General features: G+C 53.1%; 2 protein-coding genes across 2 annotated transcripts in view; one reads left to right on the top strand and one right to left on the bottom strand.

Moving 5' to 3' along the window:
- The first annotated feature begins 7,111 nt into the window (after window positions 1–7,111).
- Window positions 7,112–22,637, top strand: EPHB4 (EPH receptor B4). Its single transcript, XM_019629957.1, has 17 exons — window positions 7,112–7,629; window positions 10,364–10,437; window positions 10,665–10,952; window positions 11,649–12,045; window positions 12,760–12,915; window positions 13,092–13,424; window positions 13,751–13,875; window positions 14,263–14,428; window positions 15,590–15,692; window positions 15,859–15,923; window positions 16,038–16,151; window positions 16,248–16,495; window positions 18,702–18,917; window positions 19,189–19,338; window positions 19,745–19,938; window positions 20,122–20,277; window positions 21,518–22,637. The coding sequence occupies exons 1-17, from the start codon at window positions 7,578–7,580 to the stop codon at window positions 21,645–21,647; spliced, it is 2,967 nt and encodes a 988-aa protein (XP_019485502.1). The 5' UTR covers window positions 7,112–7,577; the 3' UTR covers window positions 21,648–22,637.
- A 1,752-nt stretch (window positions 22,638–24,389) lies between these two features.
- Window positions 24,390–24,934, bottom strand: part of ZAN (zonadhesin) — a 44,669-nt gene continuing 44,124 nt past the window's right edge. Inside the window, 1 exon segment of the mRNA XM_019629886.1 lies at window positions 24,390–24,415. Coding sequence (XP_019485431.1) covers window positions 24,390–24,415 — 26 coding nt within the window.

Below are 24,934 nucleotides of genomic sequence, written 5' to 3'. Positions count from 1 at the left end.
AGTAAACAAATAACTGTATTTGGACACCCTCCCTACTCACCTGATCTGGCCCCCAATGACTTCTTTCTTTACCCAAAGGTAAAGGAAATATTGAAAGGAAGACATGTTGATGACATTCAGGACATCAAGGGTAATACCACAACAACTCTGATGGCCATTTCAGAAAAAGAGTTCCAAAATTGCTTTGAAGGGTGGACTAGGCGCTGGTGTCGGTGCATAGCTTCCCAAGGGGAGTACTTCAAAAGTGACTGTAGTGATATTCAGCAATGAAGTATGTAGCCCTTTTTCTAGAATGAGTTCACTAACTTAACTGGCAGAACTTGTATTTATTAACAGCGTTTCCTTTGCTCAGACATGACCCAGAGTGGTCTATATATGGTCAACCTACCCATGAAGCCATACCCAATCTATATTCCTCTCTCACCTCTGCTTCTCTGCCCCACATGGCCTCTGGACTGCTACTGAGAAAGTGCTGTGTCTCACAGGGCAAGAGCCTCCTTCGTCTTCTGAACTCAAATATTACCTTTAGTGAACTCTTCTTTGTCAACCCCATTTAAAATTGAGCCACCCTTCCTTCCCATCCCTTCCTATATTTTTTTTCCTTAAAGCCCTTAATACTATCTAATATTTGTCATTTACTTGTTTATCTTGTTCATTGCCTATTCCCAATATAAATTTAAGCTCCACAAAATAAGAACTTTTGGGTTTTTTGCTGCTGTAGCTCCGATGCTTTTTACACTCCCTGGCACTTGGGTGGCCCTTAATAACCATTCTTTGACGGACTGTAGGAACCCTCGCCTACCAGGTACTTGCTCCTCACGTGACTGCGGCGGCCCCGCCCCTCCCTCTGGGTAGGGAAGATGGCGGCGCCCAGGATGGCCTCAGAGAGAGGGCAACCAACGAGAGGGCGCCGGCCCGCTAGAGCATCCACGCCGCCACCTATTCTGCGGTTGCGTCCTGGGAAGGCGCGAATTCTGGGGGCTACGTGCTGGTCCTCCTCCCCACCATTTTTTTAAGGAAAAAAACATGGCTAATCCTCAGAGGTTGGTTGGTGAAACCTGCCTGCCGCCTCCCCACCGACTGGGATCCAAAGCGTGTAGGACCGCGGTTGTGAGATTAAGTATCTGGGGTTTTTTACCCCTAGTATTGGCTCCCGGGTCATATTAGATGACCTTGAAGTGTGCGTCCAGCCTCCAGTTCTAGGAGTCCCTTAACACACACCCGGTCCGCCCCCCATGGACAAGGACGTCCAATTCGCCCAGCCCCAGGGTGCCCCACTCCGAGTTCAGGCCCTAAATGCTAATTCCCTGGCGATCCACCCTCCCCACCCCCACCGTGAGCTCCCCAGGATTGTCTAGTGAGTCCGGACCCACCTCCCTCAGGCCCCAGGGGCAGATGAGCCCTTGGCCACCGCCCCTACAATTTCCTGCAGACCCAGCAAACAAAAGGCTCGGGAAGAGAGGCGAGGCTACACCGGGCGCCCTTCCTGCAGGAACAGCTGATGGAGCAAACTGGCCTAGGAGGGAGCGGAGGGGAGGGATAAAATTCCAAGGTTCCTGGAGGACCGCAGTGGGAGGTTAGACTCCTAGATCGCAGGGAGGTGGGGAGTCCAGGGAAGTGGATGTGGAGGCCCAGACCGGACACCTGCGTTTACTGGGCACTGCCAGATGCCTACTGCCTTGGTAGGAATGATGTCAACCTTAGGGAATGGAGGGGGTGGGGGGACACGGGTTCAGGTGAGCTCTCAGGCCCAGAGGCTGGAATGGTGGGGGCTAGAAGCCTGAAGCCCTGCGTCATCTCCTCTGGGGCCCAACCTACAGTCCCCTGGCCTGACCTGCTACCCTCTCTGCTGGCCCCACCCAAGCCTGGCTTCCTGCTCCTCCCCAGGCACAGTTTTCCCTGCCAAGCTCCATGAACCAGCCTGGGAGCTTCTTGTCCCTTCAGGACCCTGGTAGACTAGCCCCCAGCCATGAATAGCCTTTCTTATATTCCCTCCTAGAGCCAATGCTCCTGCCCCATTCCTGTCAATGACACAATGGTAAGGGAAGGGCTATGTCCAGTGGGTGGGGGGGATGCTGGCATGGAGGGGGGGCTTGGCCTCATATCCTGTCAGGCTGCCAAGGGAAGAGAGGAAACAAAAGACTTCCCCCTGCTAGGACAATGAGCCTCCCACTACCTCTCCCACCCTTCCACCGCCTCCCCCCACCCCCAATCTCACCCTTTTAGCTCTGGCCCCAGCCTCTTTACCTCCCTTCTCTCCACCTCCTTGCCGTCTGGTAGACTTAGCCTGTGCTGTGAGCTCTGCCCTTCCCCTTCCCTCCTTCCTATCAGCTCCCACTGATGCTTGCTCCCAGTCCTAGCTGTTTCAGTCCCCTACTATTCCATCAGTGCTCAGGATCCCTTCCTCTGTCCCCAGCGCCAAGATAAGGGGCTGGATGGGCAAGGCTCTGGTGAATGTTAGGGGGTAAATCACACCCCTTTGATGGCTAGTGGAAAGCAGATGCTCTAGGGAAAGACTGCCGGCCAGAGGGAGGGAAATGTCCTCTGCCTGGCCTGGGTGAGACAGGAAGAAGGAAAAGGCCTTAGAGATGGGGCTGGAAGGCCGTCGGGGTGCTGAGCACAGTGGAAGAGCACCCTGGTGGAGTCAGGCCGACCTGTTGACTACTAGTGAGTGCATTGGACAGTTCACTTAACCTTCTAAGGCTGTCCCATTTTTAAAGTGGATGCCTCTCTAACAATGTTCTTGTGATGATTTAAATACGTTTGCTTAACAAAAAAGGTGAAGCAGTAAGATTTTCTTGTCTTCCCAATCTATATAGTCTCCATACCCCAATTCTAACTCCCCACAGCTTCCATCACCACATATGCAAAAACTCCATAACCTGCATCTCCAACCAAAAAGCTGTCTCCGAGCTCCAGACCTGAATGGTACACAGGGATCTCAAACTCAGCATGCTCATCATCTTCCTCCCCCGTGTTCCATTTTACTAGCTCCTATCATAGCTGCCAGAGTCTAGAACTTGATGCATGCTTGATTTCAGTCTCCCTCACCCCCACAGCCAGGTTCCAAGTCCTGCCTGCTCTAACTCCTTAACATCTCTTGAATGCTCCCCCAACACACACACACACCCCACACACACCCCCATGTGGGGTCAAACTCTCACTGTCATTTGGAGAACTGCATTTAGTTTCTCTGCCTTTAGTCTTGATCCCTTTCAATCTATTCTCCAAAATTGTATACGTGGGGTCTTTCTAGAGAAATCCACAGCTGTTGTTCCTTTGCCTAAAACCCTTTGGTGGCTCCCAAGGTGTTCAGGACAAGGCCAAACTCCTGGAAGGTCCTGTAATGACTGAGGCTGGCCCTTGCCCACCTCTCCGACTTGTCCACTGTCACTGTCCTTGTACTCTACACCCTGGCATTGTGAACTCTGGCAGCTCCAGGACAATCCACTATGTTTATGCTTTTGTATCTGCTCTTCCTTCTGCCTTTAAAGCAACCTTTCCTGCCAGTCTCCTCTAGGACTCATTCGGACAGCATCATTTTCTCCAGAAAGCTCACCTTGACCCTGCAGACTGGATTAGGTATATGCTTCCACCTTTTATGCTCAACATATAGTCTCGTGTGTTAGAGGTTTCATGGCTATTTCTACCCCTGAACTGTTAAGTCCTGGAAGGCAGGACTGGGAACTTTGTGTTCCCAGTCCTGGCCCATAGTAAAATGTCCAATAAATAATTGCTGAATGAATTAAAGAATGACTAGTCAATAAAGAATAGTTAACAAATATTTACTGAGTTTTTACTATGGGCCAGACCTGTACTGGATTTACAGTATATGTTGAGTATATGTTGTACCTGATTTCATGAAATTTAGGGCCACACACAAGTAAATACATAATCACTAATAAATTAATAAAGGCTTTTATGTGCATGTCTATTACAACTTTGTATACGATGAGTTTAGGAAGATTTGTGGTAATCAGATGAGGTATGGATTCAGGTTTTATGAGTCCTGAAGTTTATACAATTTGGGGAACCCTTATTAAGAAAACAAAAACAAAATTATGAATATAAAATTAGGTATATAACTTAATGTTTATTTAGATTGAGAAATCGCAACCAGTTGCAAATGTTAAGGTGACAAATACCATAAATAATACAAAAGCTAGATAAATAACATATTTGTAGTAAATAACTGCTCGATACACCTCTATAATACTTTCATGTCCTATCTTTTTTCTTATATGTGTACTCTTTGACCACCTCTTCATATGATAATGATTTTGTATTATTTTCTGTTCTCTCTATTATATCTCTGTCTTCCCTCTAGTATGGCCAATTTTTTTCTTTCATTATTGAGAATTTATAAAAGTCTCTTTTAGCTTTACAACTCATTATTTGTAAGGTCAAAACCTCTATCAAATTCCTTTCCTACAAGAGCTATAAGATTTCAGTCCATTTCAAACGTTCTCGTGCTGTGACTCAATTTAAAAATTGTTTAAATTGATGGCATTCATTAACCAAGGTGGGAGGAGCCGGGCAGGTGAGGGGTGCCCAAGTGTAAATTTTAAGAGCTTCTGGGTAAACTTAACTCTAGACTTGACAGGGTTAAGTGGGCCAGACAAGGGCTGGGATATGGGAAGAGGAGTGACAATTTCTACAATTTATGGTGAAAAGAGATGATTTGTTGTTTGTTTAGTATATACAGGAGAAGTCCTAACTTCAAGACTGCTCCAAACAACTGTAATGATGTGGATAGCAAAAAGAAAACCGTACTAACTGTTCAGGGTGTGTTCCACACAGGTACTGTCATGGCAATGAGTGATAGCAGCATATTGATCATGGGCAGGGGGTGGGGTGACATCCTAATATTTGGGATGGGAGGGCCATGAAGTACCTTAAGTGCTCTAATAATGAGGAAAGGAGGGCCTGAGATTCGTTTGGGTCAATCCAGACAGTGACATGGATGCTTACCTGTGTCATGTAGTTCAGTGGATACTGAATTAGTTTGCCTAGGAATGGTCCTGGGTGGTCAGAACGTGGTACGAAATGACCTCATACTCACATGATAGACCGAGGGTGATTCCTGAGCATTGCAGTGAAAATCTCAGATATCATCTCCATGGAAAGGGGAAATAAGGGGATTTCCACCAGATTATAAAATCTTTTGAGGCCAAATCTTGCAAACTATCAATAGCACAATGATCACCTGGCACATAGTACTCAATTAAGGTTTCATTTTATTCATTCTTTTATTGGTATACACTTGGTACTAGAAACTGGATTACATGCTAAAGGGTGGGAACTGAGGATTCAATGATATGGGATCTACTGGTTATCTTCTTACCTAAGGTGCTCTCTTCTTTCTAGCTGAGGGGGCCTGATCCTCAAGGGTCAGGAATACAGGGGTCAAATCTGCAGTGAGCTATTGATTGTACCATTTCACCTCTCTGTCCCATCAGGCTCTCTCTCTACTTTTCAGGCCGTGCACCTTCCCCCCACTCCATAATGGTGAATCATGAGTCATACTTAATGCTGTAGCCCCGCACCACCACCACCACCACCACCACCACCAAATGAGAAAATTCAAGCAGACCCCAGGAGAAGACAGAGACAAGTTTTAGAGGAGAGAATCAGAGTGAAAGCAGAGAAAGGTAGGGGTGGAAGGAGTGTAACCTGCAGAAACTGAATAAGAGAAGGGAGACTGAGCTTGCATCAGGGAGGGAGGAAGGTATTCTCAGCCTCTGCCTGGTCTGCCTGGCTCCAGTCAAGCAGGCTGTTTCCTGCCCTCTGTGACCCCCCACCCCGGAGCAGGACCCAGACAGGGCAACAAGGAAGGACAGGGGTGTGGGGAGCACCACTTGTGGCAGGAAGATAAGTGAGCTGGGAGAAGAGGTCATTGCAGGCCTGGTCGTCCCCCTCGGGGTGGGGGATGGAGGGGTTGGGGGTTGGAGGTGCTTGGCAGCCCCCCAAGCATCAGGGACTTCTCCTTCCCTCTTTCTTGGCTACTTAGCTCCGACAAACTCTGTCCCCCTTAAATGCTTTCTGAGTCTAAGCTCTTTCCTTCCAGCTCTTGCACTTGAGGACTCACTCCTACAGCACCCTCCATCTACCCCATGACCCACACTAGGTGCTCTGACATAGAAGCGGGCTGGTGGGAGGTGCATTGCTTTCCTGGACCCTCCCCTCTAACTGATGGGATGGGGGTGGTGTTGGCAATGAGAGGAAGGGCCCTCCCAGCCATCCCGAGGGTCCCCAGGAGCCAGACAGGAAACAGCCTCAGGAAAGACAGCAGCAGCTTGGGCCCCAGCCCCAGCTCCAGGGGTCAGGGCTGCGGGCGGCGCGGAGCTCTCCCAAACGCGACAGAGAGAATGAGGGCGGTGATTTGGAATTCCATCCGGACCCCTCACTCGCTTGGACCCACCTACCTTTTATTTATCTTTGCTTCCTAGACTTTTCTGTACCTCTCCCCATCTCAACCCAGTTGCTTCACTCCCTCCCCACATTTTTCAACGCTAGGTTGCGTGCACAGTGGGTCCCCAATACTTAATGTTTGTTGAATGATTGTGTGAACATTCGCTCCAGGGTTCTCTAAGCTGAGATCGCTGCCTTGGGGCCCGCTGGGCCACCCTCCATCCTCAAAAGCTTCCCCAAAACACGGCCCCCTGCGCCAAGTAGGGGTAGTGGGCGCATCCAGAAGAATCCAAGGTCCTCAGGAAAATGATGCGCACCTCTGTACGACCCTCGGTGCTGCTGGGTGTGCTTCTCTGCTCCCTGGTGTCTGCCGGGTTCGGGCCTGCCCCGGGGGTCCCTGGGCCCCAGCCCGGACACGCTTGGTCTCGGGCAGGGAGCACAGCCACTGTGCACGTCTGGGCGGTCCCCGGGCTCCGCGCCCGCCGCCCCTCCCCCCTCTCCAAACTTTCTCCCAACTTCCCGACCAGCTCCACTCTGCGCCCCGCTCCGCTTCCCTCATGAATTATTCAGCAGAGCGCGTTCCAATCAGCGCGTCCCGGCCCCCTGACCGAGCCCGGGCCGGGGGCGGCTCCCCCCGCCCCCCGAGCGCCCCTCCCTCTCCGGCCTGGCACCGCCCGGCCCAGTCCCAGCCCGGCCCAGCCCCAGCCGCCCGGCCCCGCTCCCCTGTCTCCCTCCCTCCCACTCTGTCCCCGCTCGGGCTTCCACCCTCCCCGCCGGCGAGGAGCGCATTCGGCCCCGCGGCGCAAGCAGCGCCAGTCCAGGGAGGGGGGGAGACCGCGCGCAGCAGGCCCACCCCCAGCCAGCCGGGGCGGGACCCCGAGGCCCCGGAGGGACCCCGACTCCAGCCACGTCTCGCTCTGCGCCCGCCCAGCGCGTCCCCTGCAAGGACGCCCCCTCGTCTGCCCGCCCTTGCGTGCGGCGGAGACGCGGGGCCACACCTGGGCGCCGCTGCCCGGTGCCGGGCGTGCCCTCATGGGCCCACGCTGAGGCCCCAACCGAGAGTCGCGCGCGGGGAGTCGACGTCTACGCGCTCAGGGAGGGTTCAGACCTGGGGGGGCTAGCGCCCCCCAAACTCGGATCGGATCCAGCTGGAGTGAGGCGGCGCCATGGAGCTCCGGGCTCTGCTCTGCTGGGCTTCGCTCGCAGCCGCTTTAGAAGGTGAGTTTCCTTGGGGGCATCCCGCCACTCCTGGGACCCCCAACGTTGGGCCTCGGAGTGGAGGGGCCGAACTCTCTCTACCCCAACTTTGAACACTTCGGACCAATAGTGCTAGACCGGGTGGGGGGCGGGGAGGAGGCGGCCCAGCGGGGAGTGGAGTTTTCTTTTGTTTGGGAAAGAGATAGAGCAGGGCTCCGTCCCGGGACGTGCCCCTTCCCGGACTCGCCAAACTCTTACTTCTAACTCCAGGGACGCCCTTGGCAGCCTTTCCTTTTCGTCCTACTCCGATCTTCAAAGCTCTCTCCAAAGTTTCTGTCCCTCTTCCCATCTCCTCCAAACAGGAGGAATAATTTCTGGAGGAACAACTGCCGACAAGGTAGATCTTTGTGCTAGGCCATAAGCTGCCTCCATCCCTCATTCCTTAGCATTCACACCTTGACCCTAGGATTCCACACGCCTCTGTCAGGATGGCCACCTACTGCACTCACACTCCCAACCCCCCAAATCTCTTCCAAAGCCACTGCCCCTGCCGCAGAGAGGCCCCTTTCATGGTTCCCCAGGCTGCACCCCAGCCCTTTAAATGCTTTCTTTTCTAGACCCCAGCGCTACTCAAGTTCTAGACAAGCTGGCATTCTTCCAACTGTAAAGGCCAGCAGAAACTGACCTGTGTAGCCCCTGTGTCACCCTAACTCAGCCCAACGACAACCTTCTAGTCTCTCTAAATTTCTAATTTTTCTGTATCCTCCCCCAAATGTTCCTTCATCCATGAGTCTCTCCCCTCTCCTCACCCCCTAGAGGGGGAGCCCTATAAACCCTCCTCCTAACGGCCCTAATCTCCTTTCAATGAGCTGCCTCTCCCCCTCCTTCATTGCTTGGGATCAAAGGGGTCTCTGGGGAGGGGACCGTGGGGGGGGGCTCCTGAGGAGGAGGAATCAAAGGCAGTTAGAAACCCCTTTCCCCCAGGCTGGGTAGTGCTGCTCTGGGCTGTGGATCAAAGGCTGGGTGTAAGGAGAGGGGAGACTGGTCTGGCTCAGAGAAAGAAGGGGAAAGAACTGTGGGAGAGAGAAAGAAAAAGAAAGGCAGAGCAGAGAGAGAAAACCCACCAGGACAAAGTGGGGTGAGAGGAATCACTTCTAATTCCTGTTCCCAAAGTGCTTTCCAAGCTCCAGGCCAGTGCTGAGGGCTTTATATTTCTTGGTTCCCACAGCCCTAGGGATGGGAGGGATTGTTGTCCCATTTCACAGGTGAGGAGCCTGAGGCTTGGAAGAGTTAAGTAATTTATCCAAGGCCATGGGCCCCAGTGAAGGTTAAAGGTGGGAAACAGAAAATGGAGGAGAGAGACAGAAAGAGAAATGGGGGAGGACAGAGAGCTGGGGAGAGAGAGGTGAGAGGCAAGGGAACTGACAGATCAAAGAGAGCTGGAGGAGGGGGGACCAAGATAGGGTGAGAGAAAGTGAGCTGCTCAGAGTGCAGGGGACTGCCCTGAAACAGAGACAGTGTGTAAATTGGAGACAGGAAAACACTATCCAGGCTGGAACAATGGAGGGTGGAGACGGCAACCTCTATCCACCCCCTTCCCAGAACCCGGGCATCCTGTCCCCAGCATGCTGAGCTGTCTCCCACCACCCATGGGGGCCAGGGGCTTGCCAGGGGTCCTGCCTGACCCCTTGACCTCATAGACATCCCTTGGTCCCTGGGAGGAGGCTGCCCTACCCATCTGCCTTCCCTTCTCCAGCATCTCCCATGGGGGAGAAGGAGGCCTAGTCCCAGGTGTGCTGCTTGCTGCCTGGGGGTCCCTATTCTGCTCCTCCCAGGGCCAGCCTCCAGGCCCCCCACATTGCCCTGGCCTCCAAGGGGATTCCCCTACCCTCCCTCAACTGCCAGGGCCTGTGCAGTTCTCCTAATCCCCCCCTTCCGCCAGAGCAACCCGCTGCTCCCCCGACGCCCTTCCCCCAGGCCTAGCAGAGCCAGGTGTGTTCACTCCCCCCCATACACACACCCCTAAAGTCTCCTCCCCTTTTCCCTCCTGTAACCAAATCCAGATGTGAGGCCTCTCCTGGCAGGGACCAGGGTGGGAGGGAACCCAAGCGTCCTGGCCTCCAGCACTTCCTCCTTTGACAGCAGGGAGCTAGGGGGGAGGGGATGGGGGTCAAGGCTGAGCCTCAGGAGCTGAGCACCACCTTCCAGGATCTGTAGGACTGGGGTGTTGGGTCCCAAAAGGGGGTGGGGACACGGAAGAGGAGTTGTGGGGGTGGGGGGCAGGGAGGCAGCAACTTTGGGATTGGGGAAGGGACTGTGGAGGCTGAGGCAGGCTCAGGCCCAGGCCGGTAGGTAGGTAAGGAGCGGTGTTCCCTTGCCTGCAGCCTTTTGCCCACCACTGGGTCAGGGCTAGGTCAGGGCTCTAGTTTAACCCTTTCTGAGCTGTATGCTCTTCTCCCCTTCCAGTGTTTGCTTCTCCCCCTCTAGGGCACGGTGTTCACCTAGGCCGAGATCTGGGAGTCCTGAGGGGGCAGCGTGAGACTGCCAGCTGTTAGGGGTGGGGTTGACATTCAGAAAAAGAGGCCAGAAACTGGGAGAGGGGGTGCAGAGGGCGGGGCTCGCTCCCCTCCTCCTCGTCTCAGCCTGCCTGACTCCAGCTTGGAGTTAAGAGGACCCACCTGTCTCTGTTCCCAGGGATCTGGTCTTCCTGGTGTCTCCCCCAAACACTGACTGACTGTCTGTCTGTCTGTCTTAGAGACCCTACTGAACACAAAATTGGAAACTGCTGATTTGAAGTGGGTGACGTTCCCTCAGGTGACGGAGGGACAGGTAAGAGCTGGGCCCAGGAGCTGGAGTTCAGGAGGGAAACAGGGATGAGGGAGGGGCGCCAATGCTGTTTAACTGCCCTCCTAGATCACAGCAGTGGGAACAAGTGTCCTCTGAGCTCTTGCTCTCAGAGGTCCCTTCCCCCAGTCCCTTCTGCTTTATGACAAATACCTTCCCACTGACCTTCACTCCCTTCAGCAACCCCCACACTGACCTCCTTTTCCCCACAGTGGGAGGAGCTGAGCGGCCTGGATGAGGAGCAGCACAGCGTTCGAACCTACGAGGTGTGTGATATGCAGCGGGCCCCAGGCCTGGCCCACTGGCTGCGCACCGGCTGGGTCCCACGGCGAGGTGCTGTCCATGTCTATGCCACGCTGCGCTTCACCATGCTTGAGTGCCTGTCCCTGCCCCGGGCTGGACGCTCCTGCAAGGAGACATTTACCGTCTTCTACTTCGAGAGCGATGCTGACACGGCCACGGCCCTCGCACCAGCCTGGATGGAGAACCCCTACATCAAGGTACCCAGGCACCTGAAGCTGGGGAAGCCTTGTGGTCTAGAAGCAACAGGGGTGAACAGCCAAGGCCGGGGGAACTGGGTGCTGGAAGCAGGAGCCTCCGGTCTGGAGAGGGAAGAGAAGGTGGTCTGCTATGTAGAACAGCAGCATGCAGTTGGGCTGCCGGCCTGGCCCTAGGGGAGGCCCTCTCAGTCATTCTACTCCACTATACTTGGGCCACCCTACATTTCTCCCTTTCTCTTACTACCCCTCACCCTGGAATGCCTTCTGTCTTCCTCTTCTACCCACCTACTACTTGTCTTCTAAGTTCTAGTTGAAGGTCTCTCCTGGGATACTTTTGCTGAGGCGTCCCACCCTGGGGTCCCACCTGTGGTAGCACTTATCATACTTTATAACTTATCTGTGTTTCCTTCATTTGTTTCCTCGGCACTGAGTTCCGGACCTGGCATAGAGTAGGTGCTGATAAATGTTTGTAGGATGAATGCATGAATGGAAAGGGAGTATAGGACAGAGGCTGGACATATTGTAGGAGCACAGCAAGTATTCATGGACAACGTTGGGGCCTGCAGGAAAGTGGAAGGAAGGTTCTGGAACAGGAACCCAGGAGGTCAGGGAGAGAATAAGCTAGAAAGAAGATAGTTCACTGGGTCCTTGGGTAGTAGAGAATAGCGACAGTGAGTCTCTTCTCCAACCTGGCAGGTGGACACAGTGGCTGCTGAACACCTCACCCGGAAGCGCCCTGGGGCTGAGCCGACCGGGAAGGTGAATGTCAAGACACTGCGCCTGGGCCCGCTCACCAAGGCTGGCTTCTACCTGGCTTTCCAGGACCAGGGCGCCTGCATGGCCCTGCTGTCCCTGCACCTCTTCTACAAGAAGTGCGCCCAGCTGACTGTGAACCTCACCCGCTTCCCGGAGACTGTGCCTCGTGAGCTTGTGGTGCCTGTGGCAGGGAGCTGCGTGGCTGATGCCGTTCCCGCCCCTGGCCCCAGTCCCAGCCTCTACTGCCGGGAGGATGGCCAGTGGGCCGAGCAGCCAGTCACTGGTTGTAGCTGTGCTCCTGGGTTTCAGGCTGCCGAGGGGAATACCAGATGCCGAGGTGAGGGTTGACATGTCCCTGAGAAAGCATTGGCCATCCATGTGGGGATGGACCCTATTCTTGGACTCACTTCTTAAATTTCCATTTTGAACATTCTTTGCTTCCTGGGCACTCAGTTACTGGAGGGCCTTTTTTCGTCTCCCTCCCCTACCACCAGCATACTTGAGTCTTCCTCACTCTTTCTCCTAACTACATCCACTCCTTTCTGGACATGGGAGGCTGCCCAGGGATTCAGGACTGTCCTCAGATATGGGGACCTTGTTGGGGTCAGAGGACAAAGGCATCTCTATTCTTGTTCATTATGGTTCCTGGGTATTTTCACAGCCGATTATGACAGATGATGCAAGAATGTCAAATGCTGTGTTTGCTCCTCACCACTTCAATATTATCGTGGCTGTTGTATCAGCCACTATCCCTTGTTAACAAAGAAGCACACACAGACTTTTCTTCATATTTTGATCATCGTATTTCAACTGACTTGGTTTCTTTTGTAATCCTGTGTGTTTTGTGTTGTGCATTTAAAATCATTCTGAGCAGGGTGTGTGTCTGGGGTGTGGTGTCAGGGTTGATCCCTGATCTGGAGAAGGTCACCTCCTCTTATTAGAGGTGAGGTTTCCGAACTCTTGCCTTGCTTTACCCTTCGCACTTCATGCAACCTTAAGAGCAGCTGCATGTTTTTGATGCATGATTTGATGAATGCTTTCTCTCTCTCAGCCTGTGCCCAGGGCACCTTCAAGCCCCTGTCTGGGGAGGGGTCTTGCCAGCCGTGCCCAGCCAACAGCCACTCTAACACCATCGGCTCACCTGTCTGCCAGTGCCGCATCGGGTACTTCCGGGCCCGCACAGACCCCCGGGGTTCGCCTTGTACTAGTAAGTGACCACTGACCCCTGGGGTGGACCCCCATCCTAGCCCTCACCCTCCCAGGCCTTCCTTTTCTTGACCCTGGCCTGCTGGTGCCCAGCCAAGTCAGTATGGCTGCCCATCTGTCCCACTGCCCACCCCTTGCATCTGCTCCACCTCTGTCTGACTCTCTGGTCTCCTCCAGCCCCTCCATCAGCCCCGAGAAGCGTGGTTCCCCGCCTGAACGGCTCATCCCTGCGCCTGGAGTGGAGTGCCCCCCTCGAGTCAGGTGGCCGGGAGGACCTCACCTATGCACTCCGCTGCCGGGAGTGCCGTCCTGGGGGGTCCTGCACACCCTGTGGAGGAGACCTGATCTTCGACCCTGGCCCCCAGGACCTGGTGGAGCCCTGGGTGGCAATTCGTGGGCTTCGTCCTGACTTCACCTATACCTTCGAGGTCACTGCCTTGAATGGGGTATCCTCCTTAGCCACTGGGCCGGTCCCATTTGAGGCTGTGAATGTCACCACTGACCGTGAGGGTGAGACTGGAGGCTGGGGGCCACCCGTGGTCAGATGGGAGAGCTGTTGGTGGGAGAAGCCAGTGAGGCCTGAAGGAAAAAAAGGCAGAGGCTGTGGAGTGGGGCACCCAAGAAGTATGGATGGTCAGAGCTTTGGGGGCAGAAGGCAGAAAGAGAGTGAAAAAGATGCAAAGGCAGGCTTGAGAGTTGAGGATGGGGCAGAGATCCAGAAGGAATTCTTGAAACAGCTGAAGCACCAAGACAAGTGTAGCCAGCAGAAGAGTTGGGAAAAGTAAGGGACAGACCTGCCATGCAGAAGAGCCACCAACACATCCTTTCTCTTACAGTGCCACCCCCAGTGTCTGACATCCGGGTGACACGGTCATCACCCAGTAGCTTGAGCCTGGCATGGGCTGTTCCCCGGGCACCCAGTGGAGCAGTGCTGGACTATGAGGTCAAGTACCACGAGAAGGTGAGACCAGGCCCTGCCCCCAGGGGTGGGGGTGGGCAGTGGGACAGGCTCTGTGGGCAGGACACTTGAATTGCAGGCACTTGAATTTCAGCTCTGCCACTTACTAGCTGTGTGACTTTGGGCCAGCCCTTTCACATCACCAAGCTCAGTATCCCCATCTGTAAAATAGTTGTGGTAATGGTACAAACCCCACAGAATTGCTGCAAGGATTAAATTAGTCAATAAATGCAAAATGCTCAGCATAGTACAAATAAATGATCACAGAGTCCTCACCTGCCACGCAGCAGGACCGAGATGCTAGTGATAGGGACGCAGGGCAGGAGGAGGCAGGAAGAGCATTGGAAATGGGGGGGCCTCAACTTATGCCTAGCCCCTCCTCCTGGACAGGGTGCAGAGGGCCCCAGCAGTGTGCGGTTCCTGAAGACGTCAGAAAACCGTGCAGAGCTGCGGGGGCTGAAGCGAGGAGCTAGCTACCTGGTCCAGGTGCGGGCACGCTCTGAGGCTGGCTATGGACCCTTCGGCCCGGAGCACCATAGCCAGACCCAGCTGGATGGTGAGCTTGGGGAGCAGGGCATGGGTGGGCAATGCTGCCCCTGAAGGACCCCCAAAATCACACCCTCATGCTCCTCTTCATCTCAACCTCGAGGCATTTTGGCCTGGTGAGGAGTGCATAGGATGCAGAAACCCAAACCAACAGCTGGGTGTGAAGGCCTGTCAGCGGCCTTCCAGCTATGTGACCTTTAGCAGAAACTTGACCCCTGAGCCCAGCTCTCATCCAAAGAAACCAGAAAATACAAGGTCTGTCTCACAGGGCTCCAAGGATTAAATGAAGTGACACCTGTTAGTTGTAATATGCTGGCCCAGTGGTTTTCTAAACCTTTTAATTTTTTTTTTTTAATTTTTTATTGGGGAACAGCCATGGTCATTGGTTACACATTGCTTTCATGCTACAATAGCATAGTTGAACAATTTTATTGACTTATGATTCATATACCATACGACTCACCCGTTTAAAGTGTACAATTTGTTGGCTTTTAATATATTCACAGAGTTGTGCAACCACCGCCACAATTAAATTTAGAACATTTCAGCACTCCCTAAAGAGACAGTATACCCCTCCCATCACTCCCCAACCCTGCAAATACTAATCTACTTCCTGTCTCTGGATCAGCCTATTTTAGACATTTCATACAAATGGAATCATACAATATGTGGTCTTTGGTGACTGGCTTCTTCTTTCACTTGCCATGTTTTCAAGGTTCATCCATGTAGCACGTATTAGTGCTTCGTTCCTTTTATGGCTGAAAAATATTTCACTATATGGCTGTAGTACATTTTATTTATCCATTCATCCATTGATAGACATTTGGGGGTTTTCCACTTTGGGGCTATTAACGCTTTCATTTTTATTTAGCCTTTGGAACCATTTGTTCAAATGAGACTTTTTGTGGTCACCAGAATTTATAACAGAATAAGATCAAACCCACTCTGGCAGTAATAAGGCTGGGAAACTTTCTCCCTTGCTCTGAGGGGTCCCAGAGGGGCCCACAGCCTGTGGAAAGAAATTTGAAAACCACTGTGTTTCCCCGACCCTGCCTTTCCTTTGCCTTTTCCCACCTGCCACACTGTTCTCAGGGGGACCACAGCTCATTCATGAGGCTGGTGCGGGGCCCCCAGGGGTTGTCGGGTTTTCCTGATGTTTTTTCTCCCCCAGAGAATGAGAGCTGGCGGGAGCAGCTGGCCCTGATTGCAGGCACTGCGGTCGTGGGTGTGGTGCTGGTCCTGGTAGTCATCGTCATTGCCATTCTCTGCCTCAGGTGAGGACTCCAGGCACCTCTTGCTCCAGGGCAAGCCTCGCTCGATGCCCCAGGAGTCTGTTTTCACTTGGAATCTTCTCCGATCCCTGCTCCTCTCTTCCCATCCTGTTCCTCTGGGAACATAGATATGTGACTCGGTTTACCTTTTCTTCCCCATTGGCTACAGGAAGCAGAGCAGTGGGAGAGAAGCTGAATACTCAGACAAACACGGACAGTATCTCATCGGGCATGGTGAGTAGGCCTATCCTGAAGGAAACAGGACCGGGCGAGGCTGTGAGCCAAGAATTAAGGGCATCTGAATGCTGGGCAAGTTACTTGGCTAATGGACCCTTCATGATTCTTCAGGTACTAAGGTCTACATTGACCCCTTCACTTACGAAGACCCTAATGAGGCTGTAAGGGAATTTGCAAAAGAGATTGATGTCTCCTATGTCAAGATTGAAGAGGTGATTGGCGCAGGTGAGAGGAAAGATCCCTGGGTGCCCAAGAGGGGAATGGGCTGGGCAGGGAAGGCAGGGCCAACAGGAAAGTGGACCCTTGGCATCCTTCCTACAGGCGAGTTTGGGGAGGTGTGCCGGGGGCGGCTCAAGGCCCCAGGGAAGAAGGAGAGCTGTGTGGCCATCAAGACCCTGAAGGGCGGCTACACGGAGCGGCAGCGGCGGGAGTTCCTGAGTGAGGCCTCCATCATGGGCCAGTTCGAGCACCCCAACATCATCCGTCTGGAGGGTGTGGTCACCAACAGTGTGCCCGTCATGATCCTCACTGAGTTTATGGAGAACGGTGCTCTGGATTCCTTCCTGCGGGTGAGCCCCCCGGCCCCCAGCCTCGCGCATCCACCTGCGCTCCACCTGTCCTCTCCCGGCGCAGCCAAGGAGCTCAGAACCCAGGACAGACTGTGGGTCCCACATCACTCTCCCTCCGCCCTTCATTCTCCATTCAGAAAAAGTTGAGTTTCTGGGACTGGCCCTTCCTTAGGCCATAGGTGGAGGAACTGGCCTCTGTGAGGCAGCTGACCCTGACACTATGGAAGGGCCAGTCCCAGAAACTCAACTTTTAAACAGGGTTATGGGAAAGTGGCTGGTGATGAGGGAAAAGAGCTTATTTTATTTTTGTGACTTTAACAAGCTTTATTGAACTTTGTTATTTTGTTAACTTTATGATGCATTTTTTTTTAAATCAAAATATTTTCCTACGTAGCAAAATAACAGTGCATTTAATAAAGTTACAGCAATTCCTTGGCATCCGCTAATACCCAGTCAGTACCCATATTTCCCTAATTGTCCCCCAAATATCCCTTACTGTTATTTTATCCAAACCGCCATCCATTTCAGAGTCAAGCAGTAGGTACTGAGTATCATTTTTAAGCTCTTCTGAGCCCAGGAGAGTCCCTTGTCCATGACCCTATCATTTTGACGAGCTGGGCTATGTGTCCCCTTGAATGCTTCATCTTGTGGATTTATCAGATTCTTCCCTGTGGGGTCATTTAGCTGGTTTCTCCTGTAAGAGAAGTTATGTCTTTTATTTTGATAACACTCAAAATTAAGCATTGGTGCCCAGCCTACATTGATGGGTGCTGTGAACTTCACATGGCATCTCATCAGGAGAGACGGGCCACCTGGCTCCCACCATGAGTCATGCTGAGTTGACCTGGAGTAGTGCAATGACCTGCCCCTCCCTGTGGACACTGGCGTCTGTTCCATTGGTACTGGACAGAAATCCCGTGCAGGGAGGGGAAGGGGCTCTGTTAGAGATGACTTTTGGGTAGATGGGAAAGAGCCAGCCTTGAGAAGACAGGGAGAGAAGGGTGTTGGGGGCAGAGAGTAGAGACCAGAGTGGGCAGGAACGCGGCATGTTCAAAAGGCAGGAAGGCAGGTGAGGGCTGAACCCAGGGAGCAGAGAGGCCATGGTGGAGCCTGATGTAGGTAGTGGCCAGGACACATGGGCCTCGTGACCTTTATCAGGAATTTGGATTTGATTAGAAGTTCAAGGGGAAGCCTTTGGAAGGATTTCAGTAGGCGTGTGAGGTGGTGATTCAAGGGGATTCCTTGGATGGGTGCTGCGGAATAGGAGCAGAAAAAAGCCAGGAGCCAATGAGGAGACTTGCAGTCATTCATGCCATGAGGGTTGCAGTGGGGTGTGGAGAAATGGTTGGATTTGGGATATGTTTTGGAAGCAGGGCCACCAGAACTTGCTAATGGATTGTAAGTTGGAGGGTGAGGGAGAGAAAGGAAGGAATCACAGAGGCCCTAGGTTCACATCCTGAGTATCTGGCAAGTGCTGTTTCCACAAACTGAGATTCAAGACCTGGGGTAGGTGCAGGCTTGGAGGATGGATTCGGATTTAAGTTTTTGGACTCTGTGTCCCTGGCCCTACAGGGCTGCCAAGGGTCCCCTGCATGCTAGCTGAACACAGAAGATGGGATTAGTTAACCATCCATGACTGGTTGGCTTACCTGGTAAGAGCAAAATGTAAAGGTCAAGGTCGAGATGTAAACCTTGGTTTTGGTTCTGTGGTCACTGATCATACCTGGATTCCTCACTGTTCTCTCAGTTGGTCCAAGAGGGCTGAGCGTGATTTCGGCTGGATCAGCACAAAAGCATCTCCACCAGACAGGTAGCTCAGAGCACACTATTATTAGAACTCTGTTGCTGTTGGGTAAAAAATATATTAGATCAAAAGCATTTGTTGAGTATTTTCTGGGTGTAAAGCCCCATACTAGGTTAAATGGAAGAAAACCTTGAAATCTGTCCTTACAATCTAAGTAAGAGAATGAATGCATATATTTGAAACAGGAACAGTGATAAGCATTGTGTCATGATAGTGTAGTAAGAGCTAGAGAACTTAGGTTAAGAGAAAGTAGGAGGACTTATCTGGGAAGTCTATGGGACTGCTCTACAGGTAAGTGTGAGATGGGTCTGGAAGTGCCAAATGCGATTTAGAACGTGGAAGGAGGGGAGACTGGAGGGTGAGCTGTCCTAACCATGCCCCTCTCCCTTGTCTGGTCTCCAGCTGAATGACGGACAGTTCACTGTCATCCAGCTGGTGGGCATGTTACGGGGCATTGCCTCGGGCATGCGGTACCTTGCTGAGATGAGCTACGTCCACCGAGACCTGGCTGCACGCAACATCCTGGTCAATAGCAACCTTGTTTGCAAGGTTTCTGACTTTGGCCTTTCCCGATTCCTGGAGGAGAACTCTTCTGACCCCACCTACACAAGCTCTCTGGTGAGGCTGGAGGACTGACATAGGAACTAGGAAGGTTGGAAAGGTGGGAGGCTAGGGGTTTGACAGCTCTGATTCAGGGACAGGATATAGGAGCAGACCACAGAGGGGGTGGTCAGCTTATGGAACCCATTTTCTGGTTGTCCAGGAAAAGAAGAGTTGAGGAGCTGGACCCAGAAAGAAAAGGCTTGAGCTGGGGGAAAGGCGAAGGCCAGGATCAGAGTGCCTGGGTCCTGTGAGACTCTCAGCTCAGCTTTGCTTTCCTCATCTTTAGGGAGGAAAGATTCCCATTCGATGGACAGCCCCTGAGGCCATCGCCTTCCGGAAGTTCACATCTGCCAGTGATGCCTGGAGCTACGGGATTGTGATGTGGGAGGTCATGTCATTTGGGGAACGGCCATACTGGGATATGAGCAATCAGGATGTAAGTGTCCCACAGTCCTACCAAGCTTTCTTGGAATGGTCTTACCTGGGATATAGCGATATAGGGTGGGATTCCCAGAGAGCTCATCGCTGCTGTTTCCTTGAAATGATGAGGGTAGCGCAAAGAAAAGTTGATATTTGTACTAAGAGTTTGATACAATATGTCTAGTCAAGAAGGACACAGGGATGGAAGGCCAGTTGGGATGTTACACATCTGGATCATAGCCCAAATGCTGCTGGGGCATTGAGCCAGAGCCAACCTGGGCCCTACCCAGGAGAGCCCCCCATATTTACCACTCGGGGGCTGTAGCACTCATCCCAGCATCTGCTAAGTTGCCGTTTCCTTGGTCTCCTTTGGCATCCTCATTCTCCCTGGACAGCCTCACCCAGTGTTTCTGTCATTCCAGGTGATCAATGCCATTGAACAGGACTACCGGCTGCCCCCTCCCCCAGACTGCCCCACGTCCCTGCACCAGCTCATGCTGGACTGTTGGCAGAAGGACCGGAATGCACGGCCCCGCTTCCCCCAGGTGGTCAGCGCTCTCGACAAGATGATCCGGAACCCTGCCAGCCTCAAAATTGTAGCCAGGGAGAATGGCGGGTAAGAATGGGTCCTCCTTCCTACACTCTGCCATCCCTACACCCGAGAACCTCCCTTCCCCCCTAAAAGTATCTGCCCTGTTGGTGTGGATTATCCCTGTCGGCCTCTCCAAGGCTGGGCTCAGTATCCCCACCCTGACACAGCCCGGGTACTCAGTGCGTCCTCCTCATCCTTGCCTCCCAGGGCCTCACACCCACTCCTGGATCAGCGGCAGCCTCACTACTCAGCTTTTGGCTCTGTGGGTGAGTGGCTTCGAGCCATCAAGATGGGAAGATATGAAGAAAGCTTTGCAGCTGCTGGGTTTGGCTCCTTCGAGCTGGTCAGCCAGATCTCCGCTGAGTAAGTTGTGGCAGGAGTTGAAGGTAGGGGTCAGAGCTAAGTAGTCAGAGGGGCACCTGGGGATCTGAATCTGGCCCACAGGTTCAGCAGGGGCCTTTGGGGTCAGCTCCTGGTGTCAGCTGTTTTCTATAGCTGCCCCTACCCCCCAAAGCAATAACAGCTGTTGGGGGTGAGAGCCCAGGGAATCTTCCAGGCCAGCTGTGCCTGCCTCACCCCCTTGCACCGTCTCAGCCCTGGGCCATCTTGCTGTCCGCCTGATAATCTGTATCTATCTTTGTGCATCTATCTACATTCCAGACACTGCTCTCACATTAACAATGTGTCAGCTCTGGATGTTTTCCCACCCATAAAAGGAGAAGATTGGACTAGGTTTTGGAGAACCTTTCCAGCTTTAATGTTAAATGGTTTTAATGATTCCAATGCTTCCCAAATACTGTTTTTCCCTAGTTGGCCTCTCTCTGGTACTTCTCCTTTCTGCCTTCCCATTTCTCTCCCAAGGCCTCTTCTGGCCCCAGATTTGAATAACAGGAATAGAAGGAATAGACATCTGGAACCAGGGCCCAGGAAGCCCTCTCCCTGGTGGGGCAGGTCACAGGCCAGCCTGCTCCACTGGGCCTGGGTGCTCTCCTCCCAAACAGCTCCAGCCCCGCTTTGACACAGGTTCTTGCTCTCCATTTCCCACCTCTTCTTTTTTTTTCTCTTATCTCAGTCTCCAGGTGTCAGGATGGAGGGGGAAGGGGAGGCAGTTTGTTTACCCATCTTCCCTCCCTTTCCTCTCCACCCAGCCCTTCCTCTCTCTGGCCTTTTTCTTCTGACTTCTCCTTTCTTCTCTCAAGCAATCTGTGCAGCCCCTTCCCCCAACCTCATTTTGTGGGTTTTTCTCTCTCTTTTGTCCTTCCCTTCTCCAGTTCTCCACCTTAATCCTTGCTGGAACATCCAAGCTGCAGCCCCTACCTCCCACCTCTTGCCTCTCTGCCTCTCTACTCAGCCCCCTCAGCCCGGCCTGCGGCCTGCTGGATACCTAGCCCCAACCCCTACTGCGGCTGCACGGCTGCACAGACTGCGGCCTGGCTTGTAAATCCTCTGGAAACTGCCCTGCAACTATGACATGTGCTTCACTCCCACGCTGGCCTTCCTGATTGGCTGACAGTCCTGAGGCAGTGACCAGGTTTTTGCAGCTAAGCTAGGAGAGCTGCCCCAAGAGCTCTTTGGCCTCACCTAGCTCTCCGATCTTCCCCAGGGACCTGCTCCGAATTGGAGTCACTCTGGCAGGACACCAGAAGAAAATCCTGGCCAGTGTACAGCACATGAAGTCCCAAGCCAAACCTGGAGCACCGGGTGGGTCAGGAGCACCAGCCCCCCAGTACTGACCTGCACCTCCGTGCCTGGCCCCACAGCTCTGGAGCTGCAGGAATTCCTGCGCCGGGGACACAGCTCCCCTTTTTTGGGCAGAGTTGGGTGGGGACCCAAGAGGCCCCATCCCTGCGCCCCACTGGATTGCACTTTTGAACCCATGGGGGTGGGGAGCTGGCAATTTGGAGAGACTGGATTTGGGGATTCTACCACGTGGGAGTGTAGAAATAACATGCCCCCCAGGTGGGGAACCCCACACCAAGAGTGTAGGACCGCTTCCCTCAGGATTGGGTGTGACCAGAGGGAAAGGAAGCACCCGTAATCTGTCAACTTCCCAGGGGTGGTGGGTACAATCCCCACAGCCTCCCTCTGATCCCCAATTAGGGCCCCCAGGTGCCTCTCCTCACCTTGAAGGGTCACAGCCCTGCAGACCTTGCAGACCAAAGAGAAGAGGGTGACAAGCCTGCGAGAGCTCGGGAGTGGAGCGCTGTGGCAGGAGGCAGGAAGGGGTGTCATGGCTCAGTGACAAAATCATTGGACTTGGATGTCCCAACCTTGCTGCTGTCTCCACCGAACTCAGTTTTCCCTTGTAAATGCCCCTCCCCCCATCAGCTGCCTTCATATTGAAGGTTTTTGAGTTTTATTTTTTGTTTTTGGTCTTATTTTTCCTTCCCTTTTTCCCCCTCCCGTTTTTGTTTTTTATCGTCCTTGTCATAACTTTATGTTGGAGGGGACCTGTTTCATTACCGCCTCCTTTGCCCACATTGAAACAGGGACCCATCCTTGTGTCTATTTCCAGAAGAGTGCCTTGGTCATGCCACAACCTCCAGACATTTCCCTGCCCCAACAAGTACCCCCAAGCTGTGTCCATGAGGGTGTGTGTGTGTGTAGGGGGGGGTGAGGTGGTGGTGGAAACCAGAGACAGACACCGGTGCTTGGAGGGGTTCTTAAATTATATTTAAAACAATTTTTTTTTGTATAAATAAAAAAAAAAGGGGGAAATGTCACATCTCTGAGTGTGATTGGGAGTGGAGGATGGAACAAACTTCTAAGGAAAAGGGAGTCTAGGTATGGAGGGGTGGGAGGCCTAGAGACCAGGCTGTGGGGGGCTGGGTGTTTAGTTCCTAGCCCCAGGGTGTGTTTGAGGTGGTGGGGTGGGGGCAGTGGGAGATGAGTCAGTGGCAGCTGCTTCTAATGGCTCCAGATGGCTCTGCCAAGAGCCTGGGGCACCTCCAGGGTGGGGCTGCCCCCTCACTCCTCTGCCCTGGGTTCCCTAGCCCTGGGAGGGGGTTGTGTGAGGTAGGGGAGGCCTTGAACTCACAGCTCTGCCCTACAGCCCCCCTGAAGTGTGTGTGTGGGGCATCCACTGGGGTGGGGGTTCAGTCAGATGAAGCCAACAGATGTAGACCAGATTTTGACAGCTGAGGTTGGTTTAAAGGCAAAGAGGGGAGAGGAATGTCTGCATTGGCAGTGGGGGAGGGTCAGAGCTGGGTGGAGGACTAGGCCCCCCACGTATGTACACAGGCTGGGCTGGGTCAGGATGACAATTCCCCTTTTCAGGATGCTGCCCAGGCAGGTTCTCCCAGCCTCTTGGGAAGGGGAGGGGGAAACCACCTGAATGTCTTCCCCCCACTTCTCCCTCTGAAACAGGAAGATGAAGATGGGGTCAATCCCCGTTGTCTTTTTCACTGTCTTCTGTTTCCTTCTTCGCCCCCAATCAGCCTTCCTTCTGGGACACCTGCAGGGGAAGCCCCAGATGGGGCCAGCTTTGTTTAGCTGGAGCAGCCCTGCCATTTCTGTTGTCTCAGTTGCCCCCTGTTGTCGTGTTGGGGTTGGTGCAGGGCCCTAAATTACAGCCTCTACCCTTCCCAGCCCAGGAAGCCTCAGGCAGTAATCCCGTCCCCAATTTCCTACCTGTACAAGCCTCTTTTCGAGTCCCTAATACTCTGGAATCCTCTGTCACCTCCCTTGATGACCTATTGCCTATATTTTGTACCTTTAAGAGGAGGAGGGAGGGACTCGGTCTTGCCAAGGACAGGGGATCTGGGTCCAGAAGGAGGAAGTCTATCCGGAGGATGCCTGCCCAGCCTACCCTCTTCCCCTGCCAACCAGACATCGGGCTAGATAATGTGACCACAGCTGGCCAGGGGAAGAACAGAGGTCAAGGGAGCAGCGCATAGATGAAGAACACCAAAGGGTTAAAGACCAGGTGAAGGTCTGGGCAGGTGTGCAGCAGGAACCCCCTTAATGCCCAGGTTAAAGCATGGTCAGCCCAGTTCTAGAGCCCCTGAGCCCACCTGCCACACCCAGCTTGAGTGTGAGCTATGGCCCCCCCCCTCCGCCAGCAAAGGGGTAGAGTGGGTTAGGCAGTGTCATTCTCCACCCAAGTTAGGTCTCACTTCCTTAAAAGAAGGTGGCTGCAAGGCTGGCCATCTTGGAGAATAAGCAGAGTAAGGATACCTTTCTAGAACCCAGAGTGCTACCTGATTTGGCATCCCCAAACCCAAATCTCCTGTCCTTTGGGGTCCTATATCCTGACCGCTGACCGCTCCCCGGCTCCCTCCCCAGTTGGTAGCCTTCTTAGAATTCAAACAAAGTGTCCCAGCCCCTTCCTTAAAATATGGACCTGCCCAGTGGGAAGCACCAGGCAGGGGAGGGGTCAGAATGTTTGCCCTTTGACCTCAGACTGAGGTGAGCAGGTCACTCCTACTGGGTTGGAAATCCATAGACTCCTCAGCTAAAGGCCCCAGACCTCACCCTCATTTGCCGTAGTAATCCTTAAGCCCTTTTGGGAAATGGATGGGAACAGAAGGTGGGGGCCAGTTCACCCTTTGAAAAAAGCCACATTCCCCATCCTTAACCTCTGCCCAGTGAATTGTCTCATCATCAGAAATGCCAGACTCCTCCCTCAGTCACCTTTCACTACCCTTGGTGGGGCGCATAGAGGCCATATCCTCTGAAAAAGAGGATTCTTTCTCTTTTCTTGAAAGGGGAAAGTGGGAAAAGTGGTCTTTTCTCCTGTATTTCAGAAGCCAGAGGGCTGACGACCCACCCCTATGTGGCTCTGCCCCTCTCCTCTGGACATTTTGTGGGGCACTGAGCCCTAGGCCCCCCCACAACTGTCTCCCTCCTACAAGCATTTCTCCCCTGCAAAATCCACCTCACAGACCTTTCCTCCACCATGATCATGTGGAAATTCACATCTCAAAAATAAATTATTTTATTTCTCCCTTTTTGAAGACAATTCAAAACTGAGTGACTTTGAAGGCAGGCTCTGGAACAAAATCTGAGAACATGAGAAAAG

Source organism: Hipposideros armiger, unplaced genomic scaffold (genome assembly GCF_001890085.2).
Source record: "Hipposideros armiger isolate ML-2016 unplaced genomic scaffold, ASM189008v1 scaffold_875, whole genome shotgun sequence".
NCBI classification, from domain to species: Eukaryota; Metazoa; Chordata; class Mammalia; order Chiroptera; family Hipposideridae; genus Hipposideros; species Hipposideros armiger.
Note: the sequence above shows the minus strand (reverse complement) of the source record. Positions and strands in the feature narration are given on the sequence as shown.